This window comes from Anas platyrhynchos, chromosome 16, assembly GCF_047663525.1.
Source record: "Anas platyrhynchos isolate ZD024472 breed Pekin duck chromosome 16, IASCAAS_PekinDuck_T2T, whole genome shotgun sequence".
Classification (NCBI taxonomy): domain Eukaryota; kingdom Metazoa; phylum Chordata; class Aves; order Anseriformes; family Anatidae; genus Anas; species Anas platyrhynchos.
Window position 1 is genome coordinate 5,581,838 of NC_092602.1, and position 21,969 is coordinate 5,603,806.

Below are 21,969 nucleotides of genomic sequence, written 5' to 3' on the forward strand. Positions count from 1 at the left end.
GGGGTCCCAGGGGTGAGTGGGTGAGTGGGAATCCCCTGGGTGGGTGGGGTCACACAGGCAGATGGGTGGGGGTCCCACGGGTGGGTGGGAGTCCCTGGGTGCCCCCCCTCACTGTGCCACTCCCTTCCTATGGGGCAAGCCCCCCGCCGCGCCCCCCACCCACGCATGTCCCCGCCACCAGCCCCCACCCGTGCGGTGGGTGCCAGCCCCCCACCCCCCAAGGATGTGACACGGGGGGGGGGTGACACGGGTGACATTTCTGCGGACACCTTTAATGACCTCGCAGCGCCCAAAGCAGCCAGGACGGAGCGCGGGGGGGGGGGGGCGCAGGGACACCCACGCCCCCTCCCCAGCACCGGGGTTGGCACCCCGTGCCCCCCCCCAGTGGGGTGCAAGCAGCGGGGACCAAAGCTGAGGGGGGGGACAAAAGGGGTGGGGGGTGCAGGGGGGGGGGTCAGGCCGGTGTGGTGCCACCGGTTAGCACCAAGACCCCCCCAGGGGGGGTGTGGGGACACGGTGGGGGGACAGCGGTGGCTGTGGGGGGGGTGCCACCAGGCCCCCCCTGCTCCATCAGGGCCCGCCGGGGGGGTCCTGGCTGGGGGTTGCGACCCGGGTGGGGGGCAAGCGGCTGCGCCTGCCGCGGGGGGGGCCGGGCACCGCCGGACCCCCACTGCCCGAACCGGGCTCGGGTTCTGTGGGGAGGAAAAGAGAGAAAAGGGGGGGTGAGGCTGGGGGACTGGGGGGTGGTGGAGACCCCTCCCTGTCCCCAAATGTCCCCAAATGTCCCCCAGGGACCCCCCCCATGTGCTGGCAGGGTCACCGGTACCCCCATGGCACACAAGGTGGGCTCTGACCCCATAATGATTCCTGCCCCCCCCAAAAAAAAATTGTGGCACCGTGTTGTCCCCAAGTGCCACCCCGTGGTGTCCCCATCCCTACATTGGGACCCCCCCTGCTGGCACCCCCGGCAGCCCCCCCCCAGCAAAGCGCAGTGGAAAGAGAGGGGAGGGGAAGGGGGGGCGCAGCCTGGCTCCGGGGGGAGCTCCAAGGCCTCCACCCATGAGGGTCTCTGTGGTCCCCCTTGCTTTGAGGGGCTCCAGGGGCTCTCTGGCTCCAAGAGGAGCTCCAAGGTGTCCTCCCTTGGTCCACGGAGCCACAAGGCCTCAACCCAAGGGGATCTCCATGGTCCCCCTTGGTTCAAGAGAGGCTCCAGGGGCTCTTTTGCCCCTCAAGGGTTTCTCTTGACTCATGAGGAGCCCCAAGGTCTCCCCAGGTCCATGGAGCCACAAGGCCTCAACCCAAGAGGGTCTCTGTGGTCCCCCTTGGTTTGAGGGGCTCCAGGGGCTTTCTGGCTCCAAGAGGAGCCCCAAGGCCTCCCTTGGTCCACGGAGCCACAAGGCCTCAACCCAAGAGGGTCTCCATGGTCTCTCTTGGTTCGAAAGAGGGTCCAGGGGCTCTTTTGCTCCTCAAGGGTCTCCCTTGGCCCATAAGGAGCTCCAAGGTCTCCTCCCTTTGTCCACAGAGCCAGAAGGCCTCAACCCAAGAGGGTCTCCATGGTCCCCCTTAGTTTGAGGGGCTCCAGGGGCTGTCGTGCTCCAAGAGGAGCTCCAAGGCCTCCCTTGGTCCAAGAGGGTCTCCATGGTCTCCCTGGGTCCAAGAGGGTTTCCAGGAGCTCTCTCAACCCCAGAGGGTCTCCGTGGTCTCCCCTGGCTTGAGAGGGGCTCTCTGGCTCCAAGAGGAGCCCCAAGGTCTCCTCCTTTGGTCCATGGAGCCACAAGGCCTCAACCCAAGAGGGTCTCCATGGTCTCCCTTGGTCTGAGAGGAGCTCCAGGGTCTCAAGGAGCCACAAGACCTCAACTTTAGGTCCAGAAGGACCTCAAGAAGTCCTCCATGGTCTCTCTGGGTCTGAGAGAGGCTCCAGGGACTCTTTTGCTCCTCAAGGGTCTCCCTTGACTCATGAGGAGCCCCAAGGTCTCCTCCCTTGGTCCACAGAGCCAGAAGGCCTCAACCCAAGAGGGTCTCCATGGTCCCCCTTGGTTTGAGGGGCTCCAGGGGCTGTCGTGCTCCAAGAGGAGCTCCAAGGCCCCCCTGCGTCCAAGCGGGTCTCCATGGTCTCCCTGGGTCCAAGGGGGTTTCCAGGAGCTCTCTCAACCCCAGAGGGTCTCTATGGTCTCCCTTGGTTCGAGAGAGGCTCCAGGGGCTCTTCTGCTCCTCAAGGGTCTCCCTTGACCCATGAGGAGCCCCAAGGTGTCCTCCCTTGGTCCACAGAGCCAGAAGGCCTCAATCCAAGAGGGTCTCCATAGTCTCCCTTGGTCTGAGAGGAGCTCCGGGGCCTCAAGGAGCCACAAGGCCTCAACCCAAGAGGCCGACCATGGTCTCCCTTGGTTTGAGGGAGGCTCCAGGACCTCTGGGGCTCTCCAGGGGCTCTTTTGCTCCTCAGGGGTCTCCCCAAGGTCCCCCCTGGTCCATGGAGCCTCAAGACCTCACCCCAAGAGGCCCTCCACGGTCCCCCTCAGCTCCAGAGGAGCCCCATGGCCTCCCTCACCCCCTGGGCCCCCCCCCATGATCCTCAGAGACCTCCCCCACCCCAAAGACCCCTCTTGGGGGCCATCCCTTCCCCATCCCCTTGCTCCAAGCCCGCTCCCGGGGGGGGGGGACGCGGCGCCCCCAGCCCATGCGAGGAGGGGAGGAGGAGGCCATGGGGGGGACATCATGGTGGGGGGGGGACATTACCTGGCCAGATGATGGCTTCCAGCAAGGTGACCCTCCTGGCCAGGACCTCCAGCCGGGCCTGCTGCCGCAGGAGGCTCTGGAAGCTACGGGCCTGGGGGGGGGAAGAGAGCAGAGCAAGGAGGGGGGGGGGACACACCGGTGCGTGGCCTTTGGGGTGCCAAAATCTCCCAGGGGGGGTGTGTGTATGGTGGGGGGGGGTCCCGTGGCCCCATGGGGATGCGGGGGGTGCCCCCCGTCCCCGTGGGTCCAGGGGGGTGGGTGCTGGGTCCTTTGGGTGGGTGTGGGGGGGCCTTGCCGGGGGGGCACACAGCCTCCAGGGGGGCCCCGTGTGTGCCGTGCCCCAAAACGGAGACCCCACTGGGGTGGTGGTGGGGACACACACACGACCCCATGGTGCCCGGCTCCCCACGGGTGGGGGGGTCCCGGGTGGGGGGGTCCCCAAGCCCTGCCTGGCTCCTGCGCCCCCCCCCCTCTACTCACCATAGAGCCCAATCATTGTTTCCAAGATTAAAACCCGCTCGGCTAAAATCTTCAAAGCCTCGCGGAGCTGGTGTAAACCCTCCCCCTGCGGAGAAAAAGAAGGGGGGGGGTAAGGGAGGAGGGGCTGGGGGGCACCCCCAAACTCGCTGCTGTATGGGGTGGGGCCAGCACCCCTATGGGGGTGTGTAGGGGGAGGAAAAGGGGGTGCCGAATGAGCATGGGGCACATCTGGGGACCTCCATGCCATTATGGGGGTCCCAAGGATATGACACAAACCCAGGGTACGTTTGGGCCCCCCCGTGCCATTATTGGGGTACCAGGGTCACAGTACAAACACGGGGCACATTTGGGGACCCCTCTGCCATTACTGGGGTCCCAGGGACATGATGCAAACATAGGGCACATTTGGGGACCCCTGTGCCATTATTGGGATCCCAGGGCCACAACACAAACCTGGGGCACATTTGAGGCCCCCCCCGTCATTATTGGGGTCTCAGGGACATGACACTAACATGGGACACATTTGGGGCCCCCTGTGCTGTTATCAGAGTCCCAGACACACGATGCAAGCACGGGGCACATTTGGGGACCCCTGTGCCATTATTGGGGTCCCAAGGATATGACACAAACCCAGGGCACATTTGGGGACCCCCTGATATTATTGGGGTCCCAGGATCACAGCACAAACACGGGGCACATTTGGGGACCCCCATGCCATTATTGGGGTCCCAGGGACATGACACAAACATGGGACACATTTGGGGACCCCCGTGCCATTACTGGGGTCCCCAGGACACAATGTGAGTGTGGGGCACATTTGGGGACCCCTGTGCCATTACTGGGGTCCCCAAGACACAATGTGAGCATGGGGCACATTTGGGGACCCCCCTGACATTATTGGGGTCCCAAGGATATGACACAAACCCGGGGCACATTTGGGGACCCCCATGCCATTATTGGGGTCCCAGGGTCACAGCACAAACCCAGTGCACGTTTGCCCCCCCCCCCGCCATTATAGGGGTCCCAGGGCCACCGCACAAACCCGAAGCACATCAGTGCCCCCCCCCCCGGGTACCCCGCACTCACCCATGTGCCCTTGTCGCCCGGCTCGCCCTTGGGGCCCGGCTCGCCCTGCAACACAGAAAGGAGAAGGACTGGCAGAGGGGGGGCAGGCAGGGGGGCCCCCCCCGCGCCCCAGCACAGCCCCGTACCCCCGGGGGGGGGGCACGTACCTGCGCCCCGTCCTGGCCACGGCTGCCTGGGTGTCCCTGGGGACCCTGTGTGGAATAGGGGGGGGGACAGGGGACAGAGCCGGTGAGAGCTGAGGGGGGGCACCCATGGGTGCCAGCTGAGCCCCCCCCTGCTCCCGGCACTCACCCTGTCACCTTTGTCCCCGCGGGGTCCCGCGGCTCCGGGCGCCCCGGCTCTGCCCTGCGCAATGACAGCAGCAGTGCCATCAGCCCGGGGGGGCACCCCAAGGCACAGCCGTGCCCCCCCCCCCCCCAAAAACCTCCCAGCACTTACATCGGGGCCTGGGGGGCCGGGCAGCCCCATGGGTCCTGGGGGGCCAGGGGGTCCTGCGAGGAGATGGAGGGAGGGGGGCGCACGGCTCAGTCTGGTCCCAACGCGGTGACACCCCCCCCAAAAAAAAAAAGGTGAGGGTGCAGGGAGGGGGGGGGAACTCACCCATCGGCCCCATGGGGCCGGGGGGGCCCATGGGGCCCACGATGCCCCCGGCTGCTTCGGTGAAGGTGTTGGAGAGCAGAGGGTCCCCTGCGGGAGATAAATGGGGGGGGGGTGGGCGGTGACACCCCCAGGCATGGCACCCCACACCAGGGAGGCGCCCCCCACCCCTGTGGGCTAGAAGAAGAGGGGACCCCCCCCCCCACAAACCCCCTGAGAGCAGCGACAGGCGGAGCACAACCCCGATACGAGACAGCGGAGAAGCCACAGCAGGCGTTTTGGGGGGGCTGGAGCATCCCTCAGGGCCCCCCTAGCCCCCCCCCCAAAAAAAAAAAACCATCCTTACTTGGGTCAGCGAGCCGGGGGATGGCCGGCCCCATGGGGGCGGGGGGCCCGGGGGGGCCGGGGGGGCCCCTCTCCCCAGGGAGCCCCCTGGCACCATCGCGCCCGGGGGGGCCCGGGGGGCCAGGGGGACCTGCGGGGAGGAAGAGGAGGATGAAGATTATTTTTTTTTTTGGGGGGGGGGCTGACCCCCCTCAGATATACGCAGCAGGAGGCTGGGGGACGCCCCCTTACCTGGGGGGGGTCCCCCCTTACCTGGGGGCCCCGAGGCTCCCCGTCCTCCTGCGTCTCCCTTGGGGCCGGGGGGGCCCCGTGAGCCGGGTCTGCCTGCGGGGGGGGGGATGTGGGGGGGGGAGCAGCACCCTCAGGGAAGCACCCCAAGGACCCTGCGCCCCGTTTCCTCGGGGGGGGTGTCCGTTTGTGTGTCCCCCCCCCTCGGTGCCCGCTCCCCACTTACCGTCGCGCCCCGCGGTGGCTCCCCGCTGCGTCTCGCCGCCCCACGGGACCCCTGGGGTATTGTGGGGTGGGGGGGGACGGGACACAGCATCAGTGCCACGGGACCCCCCCCTTGGTGCCCCCCACCCCCTAATTCCATCCCCTACCTTCATCCCCGGGGCTCCCCTGGGCAGCCGGGGACCCCCAGAGCCGCCCGGTGTCCGCACCTTTGGGTGCTGGGGACGGGGGGGCTTCGGCCACCGACAGCCGGGCCACCTGCGAAGGAGATGGGGACAGCGAGGTGACCCCCCCCCGGGCTCCCACACCCATGGGGGGGCGAGGTGGTGGCACCCTGGGGTGGCACCGGGGGGGTCACCTGCGCCTCCAGGGTGGCCAGGCGTGCCGTCAGCTCCCCGACACGGCTGCAGTTCAGGCACCCTAAGGAGGAGAAAGTGGGGTGTAGGGCTCACGGGGGGGTGCCCACAACCCCCCCACACACACCTGGGGTGGTGGGGGGGTGTAGAAAGGGGGGGGGCACCGAGGACCCACCTGAGAAAGCCGTGGGGCGCAGGGGGGTCCGGCGCTGGGGCGCGGCGCTGGGGCGCGCGGTGTCGCGCAGCGCGAGGAAGGAGTGGGGGTCTGCCGAGGGGAGGGGGTGTCAGGGCCCCCCCCCCGAAACAGGCACAGACACCCCGTGGCCGTGGGGGGGGGGGGCTGGGGAAGTCTGCTGTGCGTCACCCCAAATTGGGGAGGGGGCTGCAGGGGCTGCCGCTGCTTCTGCCCCAAACCCAGCCACGGGACCCCCCCAAACCCCCCCATACCCGAGCCAGACCCATCAACCCCCCCCCGGACACACTGCAGCCCCCCCCATAACCCCAACATCCCCCCAACCCCCCCACGACCCCCATCCAGACCCCCCCAATCCCCAAACTGGCCCTGAAGCACCCCCCCAACCCCCTGGTACCCCAGTCCACCCCCCCCACATTGAGCCCCCCCCCAAACCCCATTGGGGCTGGGTTTGGAGAGGAGGGGGGGGCACCACGAACAATCCAAACCCAACGTGGGGTCCCAACCTGGAGGGGGGGGGGGACTCGGGGACATGGCTGGGGGCTGCCTGGCGCAGCAGGGGAGGGGGCTCCGGAGCAGGACCGACCCCCCCGTGTCCCCCCCCCGGCTGCCACCACACCCAGGCACGGCCACCCCCAGGGCTGCAGGGGACAGGCAGCGCCGCCCTAAGCGGGCCCAGATGTGGGGCACCCAGCCAGCGGCTGGGGGGGGGAGGAGGAGGAGCCCCCCCCCATCACCCCCCCCACCCCGCTGCTGCCACCCAGCTGGCTCCGGGCCCCCCCGGGTGTCCCCATCCCCTCCCCGTGCCACCCAGCTTTGGGGCTGGGGCCGTGTGTGTGTGTCCCCTCTGTGTGTGTCCCCTCTGTGTGTGTCCCCTTTGTGTGTCCCCCCCCCTCTGTGTGTGTGTCCCCCCCCCCGGCAGCTGCAGGCCCACCCATGGCACGGGCTGGCACCCATTCATTCGCCTCCCCGCAGGCACGGCTGCCGCACAGAGGGACAGACAGACAGACAGACAGACAGACGGACAGACAGGGGTCCCCTCGTGGCACACCGCGGGCAGCCCCCCCCCTGCCCACCAACCGTCCGTCTGTCTGTCCGTCTGCCCACCCCCCCCCCCCCATCTATCTGCCCATCTCTCCCACCATCCATCCTCCCGTCCGTCTGTCCAGCTCCCCAGCCCTTCATCTGCACACGGGAACTTCCATCTGTCTGTCTGTCCTTCCATCCGTCCGTCTGTCCATCCATACCTCAATCCTTCCACCTCTCTGCCCACCCAGAGGTGCATTTGTGTGTCCTTCCATCCGTCCATCCGTCCGTCTGTCCATCCACCCATCCATGCTTCCACCCACCCACCCATCCGTCTGTCCATCCGGAGGAGCATCCCTGTGTCCTTCCGTCCATCCTCCCATCCATCCGTCTTTCCATCCACCCACCCAGAGGAGCATCCATCTAACCCTTCCTTCTGTCTGTCCGTCCGCCTGTCTGTCCATCCATCCGTCCATCTGTCCGTCCATCCATCCATCCATCCATCCATCCCTCTGTCCATCTGTCCATCTGTCTGTCCATCCACCCACCCTAAGGAACATCCATCCATTTGTCCGTCTGTCCATCTCTCCGTCCGTCCGTCCATCCATCTGTCTGTCCGTCCAACCAACCTTCCTTCTGTCTGTCCGTCTGTCCGTCCATCCATCCATCCAACCATCTACCCATCCATTCATCCATCTGTCTGTCTGTCCATCCACCCACCCACCCCAAGGAACATCCATCCATGTGTCCATCCATCCATCCATGCATCCATGCGTCCATCTGTCCGTCCGTCCGTCCGTCCATCCATCCATCCATCCATCCATCCATCCCTCCACCCCTCCACCCACCCCCCAGCATCCCCCACCTCTCCCCCTACCCCCCCTACCCCCCCATACCCACCCCCTCCACCCCGGGGTGGGGGCTCCCCGGGACCACCCCGTTCCCTCTCCCACCTTCCTCGCAGGTGGCCCCGCCGTGCCCGGGGCAGCACCTCCACTCCAGCGCCGTCACCGTCCTCAGGGCCACCCTGTACGCCGGCCGCACGACGGCGCGGTAGCTGTGGCACACAGCGGGTGCCACCGTCACCCCCGCGGGTGGCCGCGGCTGTCACCAACCCCCCCCCCCCCTGGAGGGTCCCTGGGGGGGGTCCCTCACCTGCCCCCGCTGCAGGGCAGCGGCCAGCGGCAGCCCTGGAAGACGCGCTGCAGGAAGGTGCCGTTCTGCACCAGGCACGACACCGTCCTGGTCACGGCGTAGGAGCACCAGTTGCTGCAAGAAAAAGCCACCGGTGCCACCGCCGGTGCCACCACGGGGGTGATGGGACCTGGTGTCCCACCCCCTGTGCTCCTTGCTGTCCCCAAAAGCACCCCCGTGTGCCACCGGTGACCCCCAACCTCCCTGCGCCCTCCTGGTGATGCCTCCCCAGCTCGCGGAGTGTCCCCTATTGTCCCCCCCCAGCCTCCACGGGGCACGGAGGGGACCCTCGGTGGCCATGGGGCACGCGGGGGCCCCGCATTCCTGCTGCGTTCCCACCCACCCTGCGCTGGCATCAGCTCGCCTGGAGCGGGGCCCCCCCTGCACCCCCCACCCACCCCGCACAAAGGCGCCTTTCTTTGGGTCCCCGGTGCCCCCATGCTGGCTGGGGGGGGACACACAAGTGGTGGGGGGGACACACACGAGTGGTGGGGACACACATGAGTGCCACAAGGACACCGGGTGACCCTTGGCGCCCCCCAGCCCGGAGGTGGCTGCCGCCCTCCCCGCAGGCACCACGATTTTGGGTGGAAAACGGAGCTTTTCGGGGGCCTGCGGGGAAGGAGGCGGCTGCGGCTGGTGGTGGCGGGGCGGGGGGGGGGACAGACAATTGTCTGGGACGTGCCGGGGAGGGGGGGGGACACAGCAGGGTGGCACAGGGCTTTCCGGCCGGGCAGCGTCCCAGCCGGGCGCCGCGCCAGGGCCACGGCGGCACCGAGAGCCTCGGTGGCCAAAGCCACACGGTGACAGTGCTGGGGTGACAAATGCCAGCAGGGTTGGGGCTGGGGGGGGGACACGGGATGCGTCCCAACCCCATCACCCCATGGGGGGTGTCCATCTGCGCGGGCATGGCACGGTTTGGGGACGCTGCCAGCCCCGGCTGCGCCGCGGGGACGGGGACGCGCCCCGGCCCGTTTTGGCTGGCACGGAGAGCGGGGAGGGTGCCAGCGTGGGATGAAACCCCCCCGGGAGCGGGGCAGGAGCCGGCGGCGAGGCCGGGCCGGGCGTGCGAGGGCTCGCATGGCCTGGGCTGACCCGGGCCACCCGCTGCGGGGCCGCCACTCGTGCGCTGAGTGCGCCCGGGCTCTGCTCCCGGCGGTGCGCCCGAGCCGGCACCCCGCGGCCTCGTGTGTTCCATGCTCCGCGCCTGGGGGTGTGGGGCTCTGGCTCTGTGGGGTGGTGGGGGAGGATTTGAGGGGTCCCGCCGGGGTGGTTTTGGGGTGCCAGGGGGCTCCTGGCCTTGGCGGGGAGGGAAGGGGAAATGAGGTGGCTTCTGCCCGTCGCCGCGCCGAGCCGAGCGGAACCGGGAGGTCCCGGCAATCCGGTGCCGGAGACACGGCCAGCGCCAAAGATTTCCTGTAAACAACCCCCCCGCCGCGCCCCCCCCCCGGGACAGGGACTGCGGGGACAGGGACTGGAGCCCCCCCACATCTCCCAGGCATTGGGGTGCCCCGATCCCCTCTGCTCCTGTGGCACAGGCAGGGCCTCGGGGATGGGGCCGCTCGCCCCGTGCCAGCCCCAGCCCTGAGCCCCCCAGCAAGCCCAGTCACCCCCAGTAAGCCCAGTCACCCCCAGTAAGACCATTTGCCCCCAGTAAAGCCAATTACCCCCAGTAAGCCCCAGTAAGCCCCAGCAAGCCCAGCGTGTCCAAGCACCTTTGCACCCTGGTGGTTCTGGTAACCCCAGCAGCGATGCCAGCCCCAGTAAGCCCCAGTACTCCCCAGCACTCCCAGTAAACCCTGCCAGCCCCAGTAAGCCCCAGTACCCCCCAGCATTTCCAGTAAGCCCCGCCAGCCCCAGTACCCCCCAGCACCCCCAGTAAGCCCTGGGAGCCCCAGTACCCCCCAGCACCCCCAACATTCCCAGTAAGCCCTACCAGCCTCAGCACCCCCCAGCACCCCCAGTAGGCTCCCTGCCAGCCCCAGTACCCCCCAGTACACCCCAGTAATCCCCAATCTACAGCACCCCAGCCCCAAGCAACCCCTACTCCCTCTGGACCCTCCCCAGTGCCAACACCCCCATGCCCGGACCCCCCCCAGTGCTGCTCTGCCCGGTCCCCGGTTCCCCCCCGGTCCCTTCCCGGTGCCCCCCCGGTGCCCCCCTCCCCGGTGCCCGGTACCTGCGGGGCTGGGGGCTCCAGGAGGCTGCGGCGGGGGGCAGCAGCAGGCAGCAGAGCCCCAGCGCCAGGGGCAGGGGCGGGCAGCGGTGCCCGAGCCCCCCGGCGAGCCCCCCCATTGCCGCTCCGCTGCGTCCCGCTCCGGCCCGCTCCGAGGGGGCGGCGCTGCCCGGGCACCGGGGGCGCGGGGAGGAGCGAGAGGAGGAGGAGGAGGAGGAGGAAGGGGGAGGAAGGGGGGGGGGAGGAAGGGACCCCCCCACAGCCGCTGCCTTCCGCCCCGCCGGACAGGGGGGGCGCGATGTGGGGGGGCGCGAGGTGGGGGGTCGGGAGGAGGGGGGGAGAGGTTTGGGGGGGTGTGGATATGGGGGTGGGGGGGGAGGAGTGGGTGGGGGGAGTGGATATGGGGGGGGTCATGGGTATGGGGTCATGGATGGGGGGTCATGGATGGGGTGGTTAGGGATGGGGGGTCATGGGTGGGGGGTCGTGGGTGGGGGGTCGTGGGTGGGGGGTCGCGGGTGGGGGCTTCATGGATGTGGGGGGGTCATGGATGAGGGTTTATGGACGTGGGGGGTTCATGGATGAGGTTTTATGGATGTGGGGGGGTTCATGGATATGGGGTTTCGTGGGTGGGGGGGTCGTGGATTTGGGGTTTGTGGATGGGGGGGGTCAGAGAGGGCCCCGTGCAGTGTGAGCGGGGCTGTCCGCAGGTGGGAGCAGCCCCGTGGTGCTTGGCGTGGGGTGTGCACACGCGTGTGTGACTGTGTGCACGTGTGTGCACGTATGGACATGTGTGCATGTGTGTGTGTGTGCACGTGCGTGCACATCCATGCACTTTTTGTGCACCGTGTGTGCCTGCGTGCACGTGTGCTCCCAGCTGCTTGCCTGCGTTTCCACGTCCCCGTGTCCCCGTGTCCCCGTGTCCCCGTGCCGTCGGTCCCCGTGTGTGCACGCACACGTGCAGGTGTGTTTGTGCGTCCGGCGGCTGTTTGTATACAGGTAGCAGCGTGTGTATGTTGGCCTGGGGCTGCGTCCGTCGGCGCGCCTGGCTCGCCCCGGCTGCGCTTCCGCTGCCGTGCGTGTGTGCACGTGTGTGGTCCGTGTGCCGGGGGTGTGCAAGGAGCAGGCGTGCTGCATGGGGCTGCGCATGGGTGGTCCCTGCCAGGGGCGTTGGTGCACGGGTGTGCTTGGGGGGGGGCATGGGCAGCGTGTGGGTGGGTGTGCACATGTGTGTGGGTGCAGATGTGTGCAAACGTGTGCATGCAAGTGTGTGTGCCTGCATGTATGTGCACGTGTGTGTGCAACCTTGTGCGTGCACGTGTGTGCGTGCACGTGAGTGAGCATGGATGTGCGTTCATGGGTGTGCGCATCCGTGTGTGTGCATGCGTGTGTGTGCATGCAATTGTGTGCATGCGTGTGTGTCTGCATGTGTGTGCACACTCATGCGTGTGCAAGGCCCTGAGTTTTTTTTGGGGCCATGTCCCCATGAAGGCAGCGGGGAGCCCCAGCCCCACATTAGTGCTTGGAGCAGGGGTTCCCCATGTCCCCCCCTGGCCATGCGGCGTGTCCATGTGTCCCCGGGTCCCTGTGACCCCGTGTCCCTGTGACCCCATGTCCCCGTGTCCCCGCTGTCAGGACGGGGCCGTGCTGTTTACCCCAGCGGTGTGCAGAGCAGAGGAAGGTCACCTCACTCCTCCTCAGACTAAACACACCGGGGGCAGACGTCCTGCACGTCCCCGGGGGGGGTCAGGAGGTGACACACCGTGCGGTGGCACGTGGCCCTGGGTCTGGGACATCCCCATCGTCCCCTGAAGGGACGGGGATTGGGTGCTGGGGGACTGCGGGCTCTGGGGACCCCCAGCATGTCCCCACAGCAGGGCAGCCCCACTCCCTGGCCCGGTTCCATGTCCCCATGTCCCCATGTCCCCATGTCCCATCTCCGTGTCCCCACGTCCCCATGCCATATCCCAGGCAGGTACCCGGGCTCCGAGCCGAGCCAGCGCAGCTGCAGTGCCACCGTGCCCCGCAGCTGTCCCCAGCCTCCCACGCCCCCCCGGTCCCGCGTGGAGCCCCGTGTCCCCCCCACACGCGAGGCCACCAGGTGGCACTGCGAGGCCACCGCGCCCTGCCCAGCCCACGGACGTGGGGCGACAACCCCGTGGGGCGATGGACACAGAGTTGGGGGTGGGGGGCACCCACCGGCGCTGTCCCCAACCTGTCCCCAACCCCCCCCGGAGCCCTACACCCCCTCCCCGTGCCTCAGTTTCCCCCCTCTCCATCACCCCCTACCCGGATGGGGACCCCCCCCTTTAACCCACGCGTGCGCCACCGTCACGGGTGGGGGGTCCCCGCCGAGAGCGCCCAGCCCCCGGTGCGGGTGCCCGCTTCCCCGGCGCGTGTCCCCGCCGCGGGTGCCCGCGCGGCCGTGCGCGCCGCCGGTGCCCGTGGCCGCCCGGCGCTGGCGGAGCGCTGCCGCCGCCGCCCGGCCCCGCTCCCGGTGCGGTTTTCGGGTCCCGCAGCGGCTGCGGCTGCCGGAGGTTAGCGGCGGGGGGGGGGCGCGGGCGAGGCCGGGCGGCGACGGCGGCGGCCATGGCGGGGCTGGGGGGGCGGCTCCGGGGGGAGCGGCGGCGGCGGCCGGGGGGTTACCGGGGGTACCGCGCACCGCGGGGAGAGCGCACGGCGGGGAGAGCGCACCGGGGGAGGGGGCTGCGCGCTGGGATTATCGTGCAGCGGGGGGGCTGTGCGCCGGGATTATGGTGCACCGGGGGGTGCCGTGCACACGGGGGGGCTGTGCAGCGGGGGTACCACGCACCGGGATCGCTGTGCACCGGGGAGGGGGGGGTCGGTGTGTAGGGATTATGGTGCGCCGGGGGGTGCTGCGCGCACGGGGGGTGCCGTGCACCGGGATTATTGTGCTCCGGGATTATCGTGCGCCGGGGCTGCCGGGCACCGTGGGCACCGTGGGGCCGGGCCTGGCCTCTCCCCCTTGCCCCCCGTGGCCCACGGACCCCCGGGGGGGTCGTTGGCATTGTTGGGCCCCTCCGGTTCTTGCGGTGCTCGGGGTGCCGGTGGGTGCCGGGCGAGAGCGCGGGTGCACACGCGTGTGTGTGTGCATGTGCGTGTGCGTGTGCGTGTCCCCGTGGGTGTTTGTTGTCGTGCTGCCGTGGGCCCCCCCGGCGTGCGTCTGCCTGTCTGTCTGCCTGCCTGTCTGTCTGTCTGTCTGCGCGGGTCCCCGCTGCCTGTTTGTGTCACCGGGAGCGGGTGCCAGCGCGCGGCTCTGTGTCGCTCTGTCTGTCTGTGGCTCGGCGTGTGTCCGTGCAACAGCCCCCCCCCTCCATCCCATTCCATCCTTCGCACGGGGGCTGGGGGGCTGTGGCGGTGGGTTTGGGGCCGGCTGGGGGGGCCGGGGGGGCCGGGACATGCGGCCCGGGCTAACCCCAGCCCGATGCCTGCAGTGCAGATCATAAATCAGCGCCGGCTGGAGCTGGAGGGCCGCGGGCTCCCCGGCACGCAGCCGCCTGTGTGGGGACATGGAACTCGCTGGCGTTTTGGTTGTCCCCCCCCGAGTCCCCCTGAGCCTTGGGAACAATTGTCCTCGCACCGCCTGTCCCCCCCCTGTCCCCTGTCCCCCTGCTCTGCTGTCACGGCCGGGGGGCTGGCAGCCAGCCCGTGCCACCCGGCTGTGGGCACAGCCAGGGCCTCCGCGGGGTGATGGGGACGGTCCCCAAGCTGTCACCGGCGAGGGCAGGGGCACGGCTGACCGGTGCCACGGTCCTGTTTTGCAGGTGACACCCCCGTGGCGTCCTCGGAGCCGTGGAGCGACTGGTGACATTGTCTGGGCCTGGAGGAGGAAGAGAAAGAGAGGGTGCTCGGTGTCACTTGTCCCCAGTGTCCCCACCGAGCCTGGGGGACACGGAGCCAGAGCCGGAGCTGTGCCCGCGGTGCCCGATGCCTGGTGCCGGCTGATGGATCACCCTGGCGCGGCGCGGCGGCGGCCCCGGTGGAGCAGGACCGGGTGCCCCGGGGGGCTGGGTGTCACCTCCCTCCCCCGCTGAGCTCCGGAGCCGGTGGGAGCAGCGAGCAGGGACGAGGACATCTCATCCCCTGCCACCAAGACGCGCGTCCCTGTGCGGAGCATGGCGCGCTGCTGAGCTGCCGGCCCCGGCCATGGCGCGGCAGGGAGCGGGGGCCCTGCTGGCCTCCGGCACTTTGGGGTTCCCCCCCCAAAACCTGGCCCGCGTGGTGGTCTGGGAGTGGCTGAACGAGCACGGGCGCTGGCGGCCCTACTCGGCCGCCGTCTGCCACCACATCGAGAACGTGCTGAAGGAGGACGCCCGCGGCAGCGTGGTGCTGGGCCAGGTCGACGTCCAGCTGGCGCCCTACATCATCGACCTGCAGTCCATGCACCAGTTCCGGCAGGACACGGGTAAGGGGAGGTGCTGGGATGGGCGGCCGGGGGTCTGCCGGGGGTGGATGGCAGGGGATGGGTCTGTCTGTCCCAGGGTATGTCTGTCTGTCCGTGTCCTCGCTTTGCTGCTTCATTCGCTCCTTCCTTCCGTTGTTCCATGCATGCGCCCACCCGTCCCAGCGTAGCACGGTGTATTTGTCCAGCATTACATTCGTGTGTCTGTCCAGCCAGGCCTCCTGGTGTGTGTCTGTCATTCCATCCATCCACCTGACTGACCATCTGTCCGTCCGTCCGTCCGTCCATCCATCCATCCATCCATCCATCCATCCATCCATCCATCCAGTTCTCCATCCATCTCCATCTCCATCTCCATCTCCATCTCCATCTCCATCTCCATCTCCATCTCCATCTCCATCTCCATCTCCATCTCCATCCATCCATCCATCCATCCATCCATCCATCCATTTATCTGTCCGTTCATCCAGCTCTCTACCCATCCATCCATCTGTCTGTCCACCCACCCATCCACACACCCACCCACCCACCCATCCATCCGTCCGTCCATCCATCCATCCACCCACCGCCCCACCTGTCCATCCATCCATCCCCTCCCCATCCATCTGTCCATCCCATTCCCCCTGTCCTCCCCTGTCCCCCCTGGGCCCACTCCCCACTGCAGCCCCCCCAGAACTCCCTCTCCCCATTCCCTTCCCCCCGGAAAAGGCCCCACTTTGGGGGCTGTGGGGGGGCTGTGGCCACGTGCCGCCCCCCCGGCTGGGCCACACAACCAGGACAGGCATCCTTGGGGAAATCACGCCCCGTCCCGCGCCGCCTCCCGGCCCAAACCCCATTAACCGTGACCCACTAAACCAGCACATACTGGCTGTACCCTGGGGGACTCACTGGGGACGAGTGATGGGGTCTGGGGGTGGTGTGGGACCCTTGTGGGTGTGCGCCCTGCTCGCCTGCAAGGTCCCCAAATGTCCCATTTCCCGGTGCTGGGTGCTCCCGGGGACACGTGCCTGTGCCGGGGTGGGTTTGGGGTGCAGAGTGCCACCGGAGCGGGTGCTGCAGGCTGTCCCCTGCCGAGGTGACATGTCCATGGTGCTTGGGGACATGAGGGGCCATGCTGGAGGTCCTGCTGGTGCCAGTCCAGCGTGGGCTGGGACGCTGGGGACCGGGGGGGAGCTTGGCACAGGGAAAAAGCCATGGGTGTGGAATGAGGTGACCCCGTTCCGAGCAGCAGGGGGGTGCACCCGCGGGACACGGGTGGGACGTGGGCACGAGTGGGCAGCAGGAGGAGGGACGTGGATATGGGGAGGCCGTGGGATGTGGGAGGTGGGGGCAAACACCAGCGGGATGCGGGACACGGATGTGAGCAGGACGTTGACGTGAGCCAGCAGTGGGGTTTGGGACGTGGACATGAATGGTCAGCAGGATGTAGGGCACAGCTGTGAGCGGGGTGCGGTGTGAGCAGGCAGAGGGTTTGGGGTGAGGACCCGAGCGGGTACGGGCTGGTCTTGGGGGGCTGCGGCAGCACGGAGCCCCCCACGGGGCCACGGGCAGCGCTGCCTCAGCACCAGGCGGCAGCTGGGGCCAGGCGCTGCTGCCTGCCCGGCTGGTGATTAATGGCCCTTATTAGAGTCGTTAATAGGGCTGGGCAAACGCTGCCGGCCGGGGATGGAGGCGCAGCGTGCTGTCTGAGCAGGGCACGGCGCGGCCAAGGTGCAGGGGCACGGGGCTGGGGGCTGCGACGTGCACCCTGTAGGTCTGGGCGAGCTGTGAGGCTGCTGCCGAGACCATTTTGGCTGCAAATAAATAGGGAGGGAGCAGAACTTGGCTTTGCACGGGGGCCGAGCCGAGGACAACGCCGTGACAGCAAGCCCTGGTTCCCAGCTGTCAGGAAACCCCTCCTGACCGGGAAATGTGTCCCCAGCCAGGGACGTGTGGGCTGAAGGGATGGAAAAAGGTGCTCGGGGTCGAGCAGCATCACCCTTCCCTCAGCCAGGACGTGGTGTGGGAGCGCGAGCACCGCCGTGACCGCTCCACGAGTCCCCGGGGAGGGCTGTGCAGGCAGCAGCGCGCTGCAGACACCGCTATCGATCGCTCCCGGTGGCTGCGGGTGGTTGTCCTGCACCCTGCGGGGCTTCGTGCCCAAAATCCCTTTCCCCCGGAGGGGGGGTGGCTGGTGGGCTGGGAGCAGCCCAGGCGGGCGCTGAGCCCCGTGTCCCCGCAGGCACCATGCGCCCCGTGCGCAGGAACTTCTACGACCCGTCCTCGGCGCCGGGGAAGGGCATCGTGTGGGAGTGGGAGAACGACAACAGCTCGTGGACGCCCTACGACATGGACATCTGCATCACCATCCAGAACGCCTACGAGAAGCAGCACCCGTGGCTGGACCTCTCCTCCCTGGGCTTCTGCTACCTCATCTACTTCAGCAGCATGTCGCAGATGAACCGGCAGACGCAGCGCAAGCGCCGCCTGCGGCGCCGCATGGACCTGGCCTACCCGCTCACCATGGGCTCCATCCCCAAATCCCAGTCGTGGCCGGTGGGCGCCAGCACGGGGCAGCCCTGCTCGTGCCAGCAGTGCCTGCTGGTCAACAGCACCCGCGCCGCCTCCAACGCCATCCTGGCCTCGCAGCGCCGCAAGCTCTACCCCGGCGGCGCGGGGACGTTGCCCGTGCGGCAGAGCAGCACCTTTGCCGGTGGCACGCTGTGGCCGGCGGGGACGGGGACAGCGGCGGGCGGCGTGGCCAAGGGGGAGACGCCGAGGGCGCCCGTCGGGGCTTTTGGGCGCAGCCAGAGTGCGCCCAGCGGTGCGCAGCTGCCCGGCCTCAATAATCTCAACCGGCCTGGCACGCAGCGGGGGGCCGGCGTCAGCGCCCGCGCCGCGGTGCCCCCGGGGTAAGCCGGGGATGGGGAGGGTGGCCCCGGGAAGGGGACGTGTGTGGTGTGGCTGTGGATGCTGGGTGGGGTGGCACAGGGTGGCGGCACGGCAGAGGGGAGGGGAGGTGGCATGGGATGTGTTGTTGTCTGGTGGAACAGCACCAGTTGTCACCACTCGGTCACTGTGTCACCGCCAGGCGTGGGGACGTGGTGGCACATCCCCGTTCCTTGGTGCCCGTGCCCGGGGCTGTGGAGATTTGTGCTGTGCCGTGCCGTGCCATGGCACTGTGCCACTCCATGCCGTGCTGTGCCACTCCGTGCCACGCTGTGCCATGCCACTTTGGCTGGAGGAGATGTGGTGCCAGCTCCCAGGGTGGTTGTGTCCCCACTGTCCAGCATGGCGTCTGTAACCCCAGAGTGTCCCGGTGCCACCAAGCAGGGCTGTGGGGCACTCGTGGTTATGGGCACCGCAGCCTGGTGTCCCCTGTGCCGAGGGAATGTCACCGAGGCCAGCAGCACGTTGGCCATGTCCCCATGGCCGTATCCCTCTGTGGGTTGGCCAGGGGTCCCCGCGGGGCTCTGGGCACGGGGCTGTCACCAGCCAAGGGACAGCAGGGGACAGTGGATGGATTCTGGGAGCCGGGAACCAGCCCGGATCCAGACCCCAGCTATTGGGTGGGAGCTGCCAGGAGGGGAGTGAGCACCCGGGGCTGTCACTGAGCCCTCTTGGGGGGACAAGGGGAAGGAAATCCTGTCCCATCCCTCCCCACCTCCTGCCACCACGGGCTGGGAGGTGCAGCGGGACAGCCCTGTGCAGTGACGGTGACAGCACGCCGGGTGCCACCTCCGCTCTGGGGCGCGTGCCGTGGGAACACCTGCTGGCCCCCGCCCCGCGGATGTGCCTGTCCCCTGGGACTGGGGTGCAGAACAAGCACTGTGGGGCTCCGTGGGACAGCTGGGGAGCATTGCCCAGTGTGGGGACATCCCTCTGTGTGTCCCCCGCTGCCCGTGACCGCAGCCCACAGCCGGCTGGGGCAGGGGACGTGGCGGTGAGGTTGGGGACGGGGGGGCATGCAGGGTCGCCGAGCCCCCGCCGTGTTTCCTTCCTCTGCTGACGCGCTGCTTTCGCTTCCGTGTGCTGGGCCAAGCTGTCCCCGTCCCTGTCCCCGTGCCAGCACGCAGCCCCCGTCCTGCACGGCCCCATGGACAGGTAGGAGGGGACGAGGAGCGCCAAGGCCACCGCTGTCCCCTGTAGCCTTGGCTCTGCCGCAGTGTGGCTGAGGGTGGGTTTGGGGACGATGGGGACACCGCAGGTGGGGGTAGGCACGGTTATAGGATGGCCCAGGGTGTCTGGGGGGGGCAGAGAGGGGACAGATCCTGCCTGGGGCTGGGGTCTTGTGCGTATGTTGTGGCCACGGGGTTGTGCGTGGGGACGTGGGGGTCGAGGGGGGGATCACACCCAGCTGGTCACGTTTGGGAGCGGGAGAGGTGGCCGGGAGGGCACTAAAAGAACTGCTGCGGTGTGGGGGGCTCTCCCCATGCCCCCCCCAGCCACCAGCAGCCACCCTGGGGCAGGACAGAGCCCACCCACCCGTGGGCACAGCCGCCTCCACCTCCGCCACGAGCCCCCAGGGCGCACTGAGCGCACGGGGATGCGCACAGAGGATGCACGCATGGGCGCACGCGGGCACGGCGGCACTCCCACGGCCACGTGTGCCACCCCCCTTTCTCCCTTAGGTGCATGTCACCCCAACGGTGCCACCGAGAGGGCAGGGCCAGGGGACATCTCTCCACGGGGCTCACGGGTTCCCGAGGCCACCACTGCCACTGTGGGAGCTGTTGGGGACGAGGAGCACCCACCCGCAGCCCCCGCTGGGTGCCAGCAGGGTGTCCGGAGTGGGGGCAGTGCCCGGTGTCCTCTCCTTGGGGCTGGCACCCTCTGGGGCAGCAGGGAGGACACACACCGTTGGGTCCCCAGAGGTGGTCACACTGCAGCAGGTCACATCCCTTTGTGCCACAGCAGTGTCCCCAGGGTGCCAGCGAGGCTGGCGAGGGGACACCCTGCCCCACACCCCACCCTGGGGACGTGCCACATGCCGGGGGGACAGCGCCAGCCCCGCTGAGCCCCTTCCCTCCCCTCTCTGCGCAGGGTGCCAGCACTCCCGGTCAAGAACCTGAACGGCACCGGCCCCGTCCATCCTGCCCTGGCAGGTAACGGGGTGGGGGTGCCACCACGAGCACCCAAGGGTGCTCCAGGGGGGTGGGCCAGGGATGGGGGGGCCATGGCCTTGCAGACAGCGCTGCCTGTCCCCGTGCAGGGATGACGGGCATCCTGATGTGTGCCGCCGGGCTGCCCGTCTGCCTGACCCGTGCGCCCAAACCCATCCTGCACCCGCCGCCCGTCAGCAAGAGCGACATCAAGCCCGTGCCCGGGGTCAGCGGCATCTGCAGGAAAACCAAGAAGAAGCACCTCAAAAAGAGTAAGGAGCTGCCGGCGTTCCCCTAAATGGGGAGAGGGGGCAAGGTGGGCAGGCTCTGACCGGCATCTCCCCACCCATGGCAGGCAAGAACCCGGAGGATGTGGTGCGGCGCTACATCCAGAAGGTGAAGACCCCCCCGGATGAGGTGAGCAGGGTCGGGTTGGCACGTCGGGAGGGCAAGGGATGGGTAGGGAGGGTGACAGCCGTGCCCCCCACCCCGTCCCAGGACTGCACCATCTGCATGGAGCGTCTCGTCACCTCCTCGGGCTACGAGGGCGTCCTGAGCCACCGCGGCATCAAGCCGGAGCTGGTGGGCAAGCTGGGCAAGTGCGGGCACATGTACCACCTGCTGTGCCTCGTGGCCATGTACAACAACGGCAACAAGGTGAGACCCGCCTGGGGACACCGTGGGGGCCGTGTCACCCGCTCTGGGTGGGTGGCACAGGGCTGGGCACCCATGGGTCCCCATGCCCACCCCGTGTGTCCCCGCAGGACGGCAGCTTGCAGTGCCCCACCTGCAAGGCCATCTACGGGGAGAAGACGGGCACGCAGCCCCCCGGGAAGATGGAGTTTCACCTCATCCCCCATTCCCTCCCGGGTTACACCGACTCCAAAACCATCCGGATCGTCTACGACATCCCCACCGGCATCCAGGTGAGCTGCCCACGTCCCCCAGGACCCCCATCCTGGTGTCCCCGTGCCTCCCACTCACCCCTCTGCTGTCCCACCAGGGTCCGGAGCACCCCAACCCTGGCAAGAAGTTCACGGCGCGCGGCTTCCCGCGGCACTGCTACCTGCCCGACAACGAGAAGGGCAGGAAGGTGAGCGTCCCCAAATCCCCAGGGGTGGCGTGGGTGCCGGGGTGGGGATGTGCCCGCGTGGGTATGGTCCCAGGGGTCGGCCCCGCGCGTCCTTGGGGTGCCCGTGCCGGAGGGGAGGGACGCAGCGGTGGCCGTGCCGCAGGTGCTGAAGCTGCTGATCGTGGCCTGGGACCGGCGGCTCATCTTCACCATCGGCACCTCCAACACCACGGGCGAGTCGGACACAGTGGTGTGGAACGAGATCCACCACAAGACCGAGTTCGGCTCCAACCTGACGGGTCACGGCTACCCCGACCCCAACTACCTGGACAACGTCCTGGCCGAGCTGCTGGCCCAGGGCGTCTCCGAGGCCACCCTGAAGGACTGAGGCCGGGGCGAGGGGCTCCCCGCCGCCCCCATGGCCCCACGCCGCCGTCCCCACCGCCCGCGCCGCTTCGCCGCCGACGCCGCAGCCCTGCCGGGTGGGCTCACCCCCCTCCGGTGCCACCCGCCGCGCGTCCCCGTCCCCATCCCGGCTGGCCACCAGCGCGGCGGGCTGGTGCTTTGCGCCGTGTCCACCCGTGGCCCCTTCGCGCGTGAGCCGCCGCGTGCCGCCTGTGCCACCCGCCGCCGCCCCACGGAGCCGCGTCCAAGCCGGTGCCATGTGTACGTCTCGGTGTTACTCAATACACGCCACGCCGTGTCCCGCTGCGTCCCCGCACCGCGCGCCCTCGCGCCCGTGCCGTGCTGGGGACGGGGT

The 21,969-nt window shown here is 68.8% G+C and overlaps 2 protein-coding genes across 10 annotated transcripts; one reads left to right on the top strand and one right to left on the bottom strand.

The window, feature by feature from the left end:
* Positions 1-251: 251 nt before the first annotated feature.
* On the bottom strand, positions 252-10,829 carry EMID1 (EMI domain containing 1). 6 transcript variants are annotated; one of them, XR_011803712.1, is made up of 17 exons: positions 10,640-10,829; positions 8,422-8,535; positions 8,220-8,323; positions 6,223-6,312; positions 6,050-6,111; positions 5,841-5,949; positions 5,696-5,746; positions 5,473-5,565; positions 5,243-5,371; positions 4,900-4,986; positions 4,738-4,790; positions 4,591-4,644; positions 4,446-4,490; positions 4,300-4,344; positions 3,214-3,298; positions 2,734-2,824; positions 634-692 (listed from the first exon to the last, which is right to left on the bottom strand). XR_011803712.1 is itself a non-coding variant. In XM_072024195.1 (16 exons), the coding sequence occupies exons 1-16, from the start codon at positions 10,753-10,755 to the stop codon at positions 571-573; spliced, it is 1,359 nt and encodes a 452-aa protein (XP_071880296.1). In that variant the 5' UTR covers positions 10,756-10,828; the 3' UTR covers positions 252-570. The 6 variants fall into 6 exon arrangements, 5 of the variants coding, with proteins under 5 accessions (XP_071880296.1, XP_071880297.1, XP_071880300.1 ...); XM_072024195.1 differs by lacking the exon at positions 2,734-2,824 and having other exon boundaries at positions 252-692; positions 10,640-10,828; XM_072024196.1 differs by lacking the exon at positions 2,734-2,824 and having other exon boundaries at positions 252-692; positions 5,494-5,565; positions 10,640-10,827.
* Positions 10,830-10,855: 26 nt separating this feature from the next.
* On the top strand, positions 10,856-21,916 carry DTX1 (deltex E3 ubiquitin ligase 1). 4 transcript variants are annotated; one of them, XM_072024194.1, is made up of 10 exons: positions 10,856-10,951; positions 14,419-15,059; positions 17,278-17,947; positions 20,079-20,140; positions 20,224-20,409; positions 20,493-20,554; positions 20,636-20,794; positions 20,902-21,063; positions 21,141-21,230; positions 21,373-21,916. In XM_072024194.1, the coding sequence occupies exons 2-10, from the start codon at positions 14,801-14,803 to the stop codon at positions 21,595-21,597; spliced, it is 1,875 nt and encodes a 624-aa protein (XP_071880295.1). In that variant the 5' UTR covers positions 10,856-10,951; positions 14,419-14,800; the 3' UTR covers positions 21,598-21,916. The 4 variants fall into 4 exon arrangements, with proteins under 4 accessions (XP_071880295.1, XP_071880293.1, XP_038043311.2 ...); XM_072024192.1 differs by lacking the exon at positions 10,856-10,951 and adding an exon at positions 13,009-13,170; XM_038187383.2 differs by lacking the exon at positions 10,856-10,951 and adding an exon at positions 13,011-13,170 and having other exon boundaries at positions 20,248-20,409.
* The last annotated feature ends 53 nt before the right edge of the window (positions 21,917-21,969 follow it).

Excerpts from the sequence above, each read along its gene's own strand:
- EMID1 (XM_072024195.1), bottom strand. The coding sequence starts at position 10,755 with ATGGGGGGGCTCGCCGGGGGGCTCGGGCACCGCTGCCCGCCCCTGCCC. Across the intron at positions 5,566-5,695 it reads AGCCACCGCGGGGCGCGACG|GCAGACCCGGCTCACGGGGC; the intron begins GTAAGTGGGGAG and ends CCCCCCCCGCAG. Across the intron at positions 4,645-4,737 it reads CCGGCCCCCCAGGCCCCGAT|GGCAGAGCCGGGGCGCCCGG; the intron begins GTAAGTGCTGGG and ends GTCATTGCGCAG.
- DTX1 (XM_072024194.1), top strand. The coding sequence starts at position 14,801 with ATGGCGCGGCAGGGAGCGGGGGCCCTGCTGGCCTCCGGCACTTTGGGG. Across the intron at positions 17,948-20,078 it reads CGCGCCGCGGTGCCCCCGGG|GGTGCCAGCACTCCCGGTCA; the intron begins GTAAGCCGGGGA and ends CTCTCTGCGCAG. Across the intron at positions 20,555-20,635 it reads TGAAGACCCCCCCGGATGAG|GACTGCACCATCTGCATGGA; the intron begins GTGAGCAGGGTC and ends ACCCCGTCCCAG.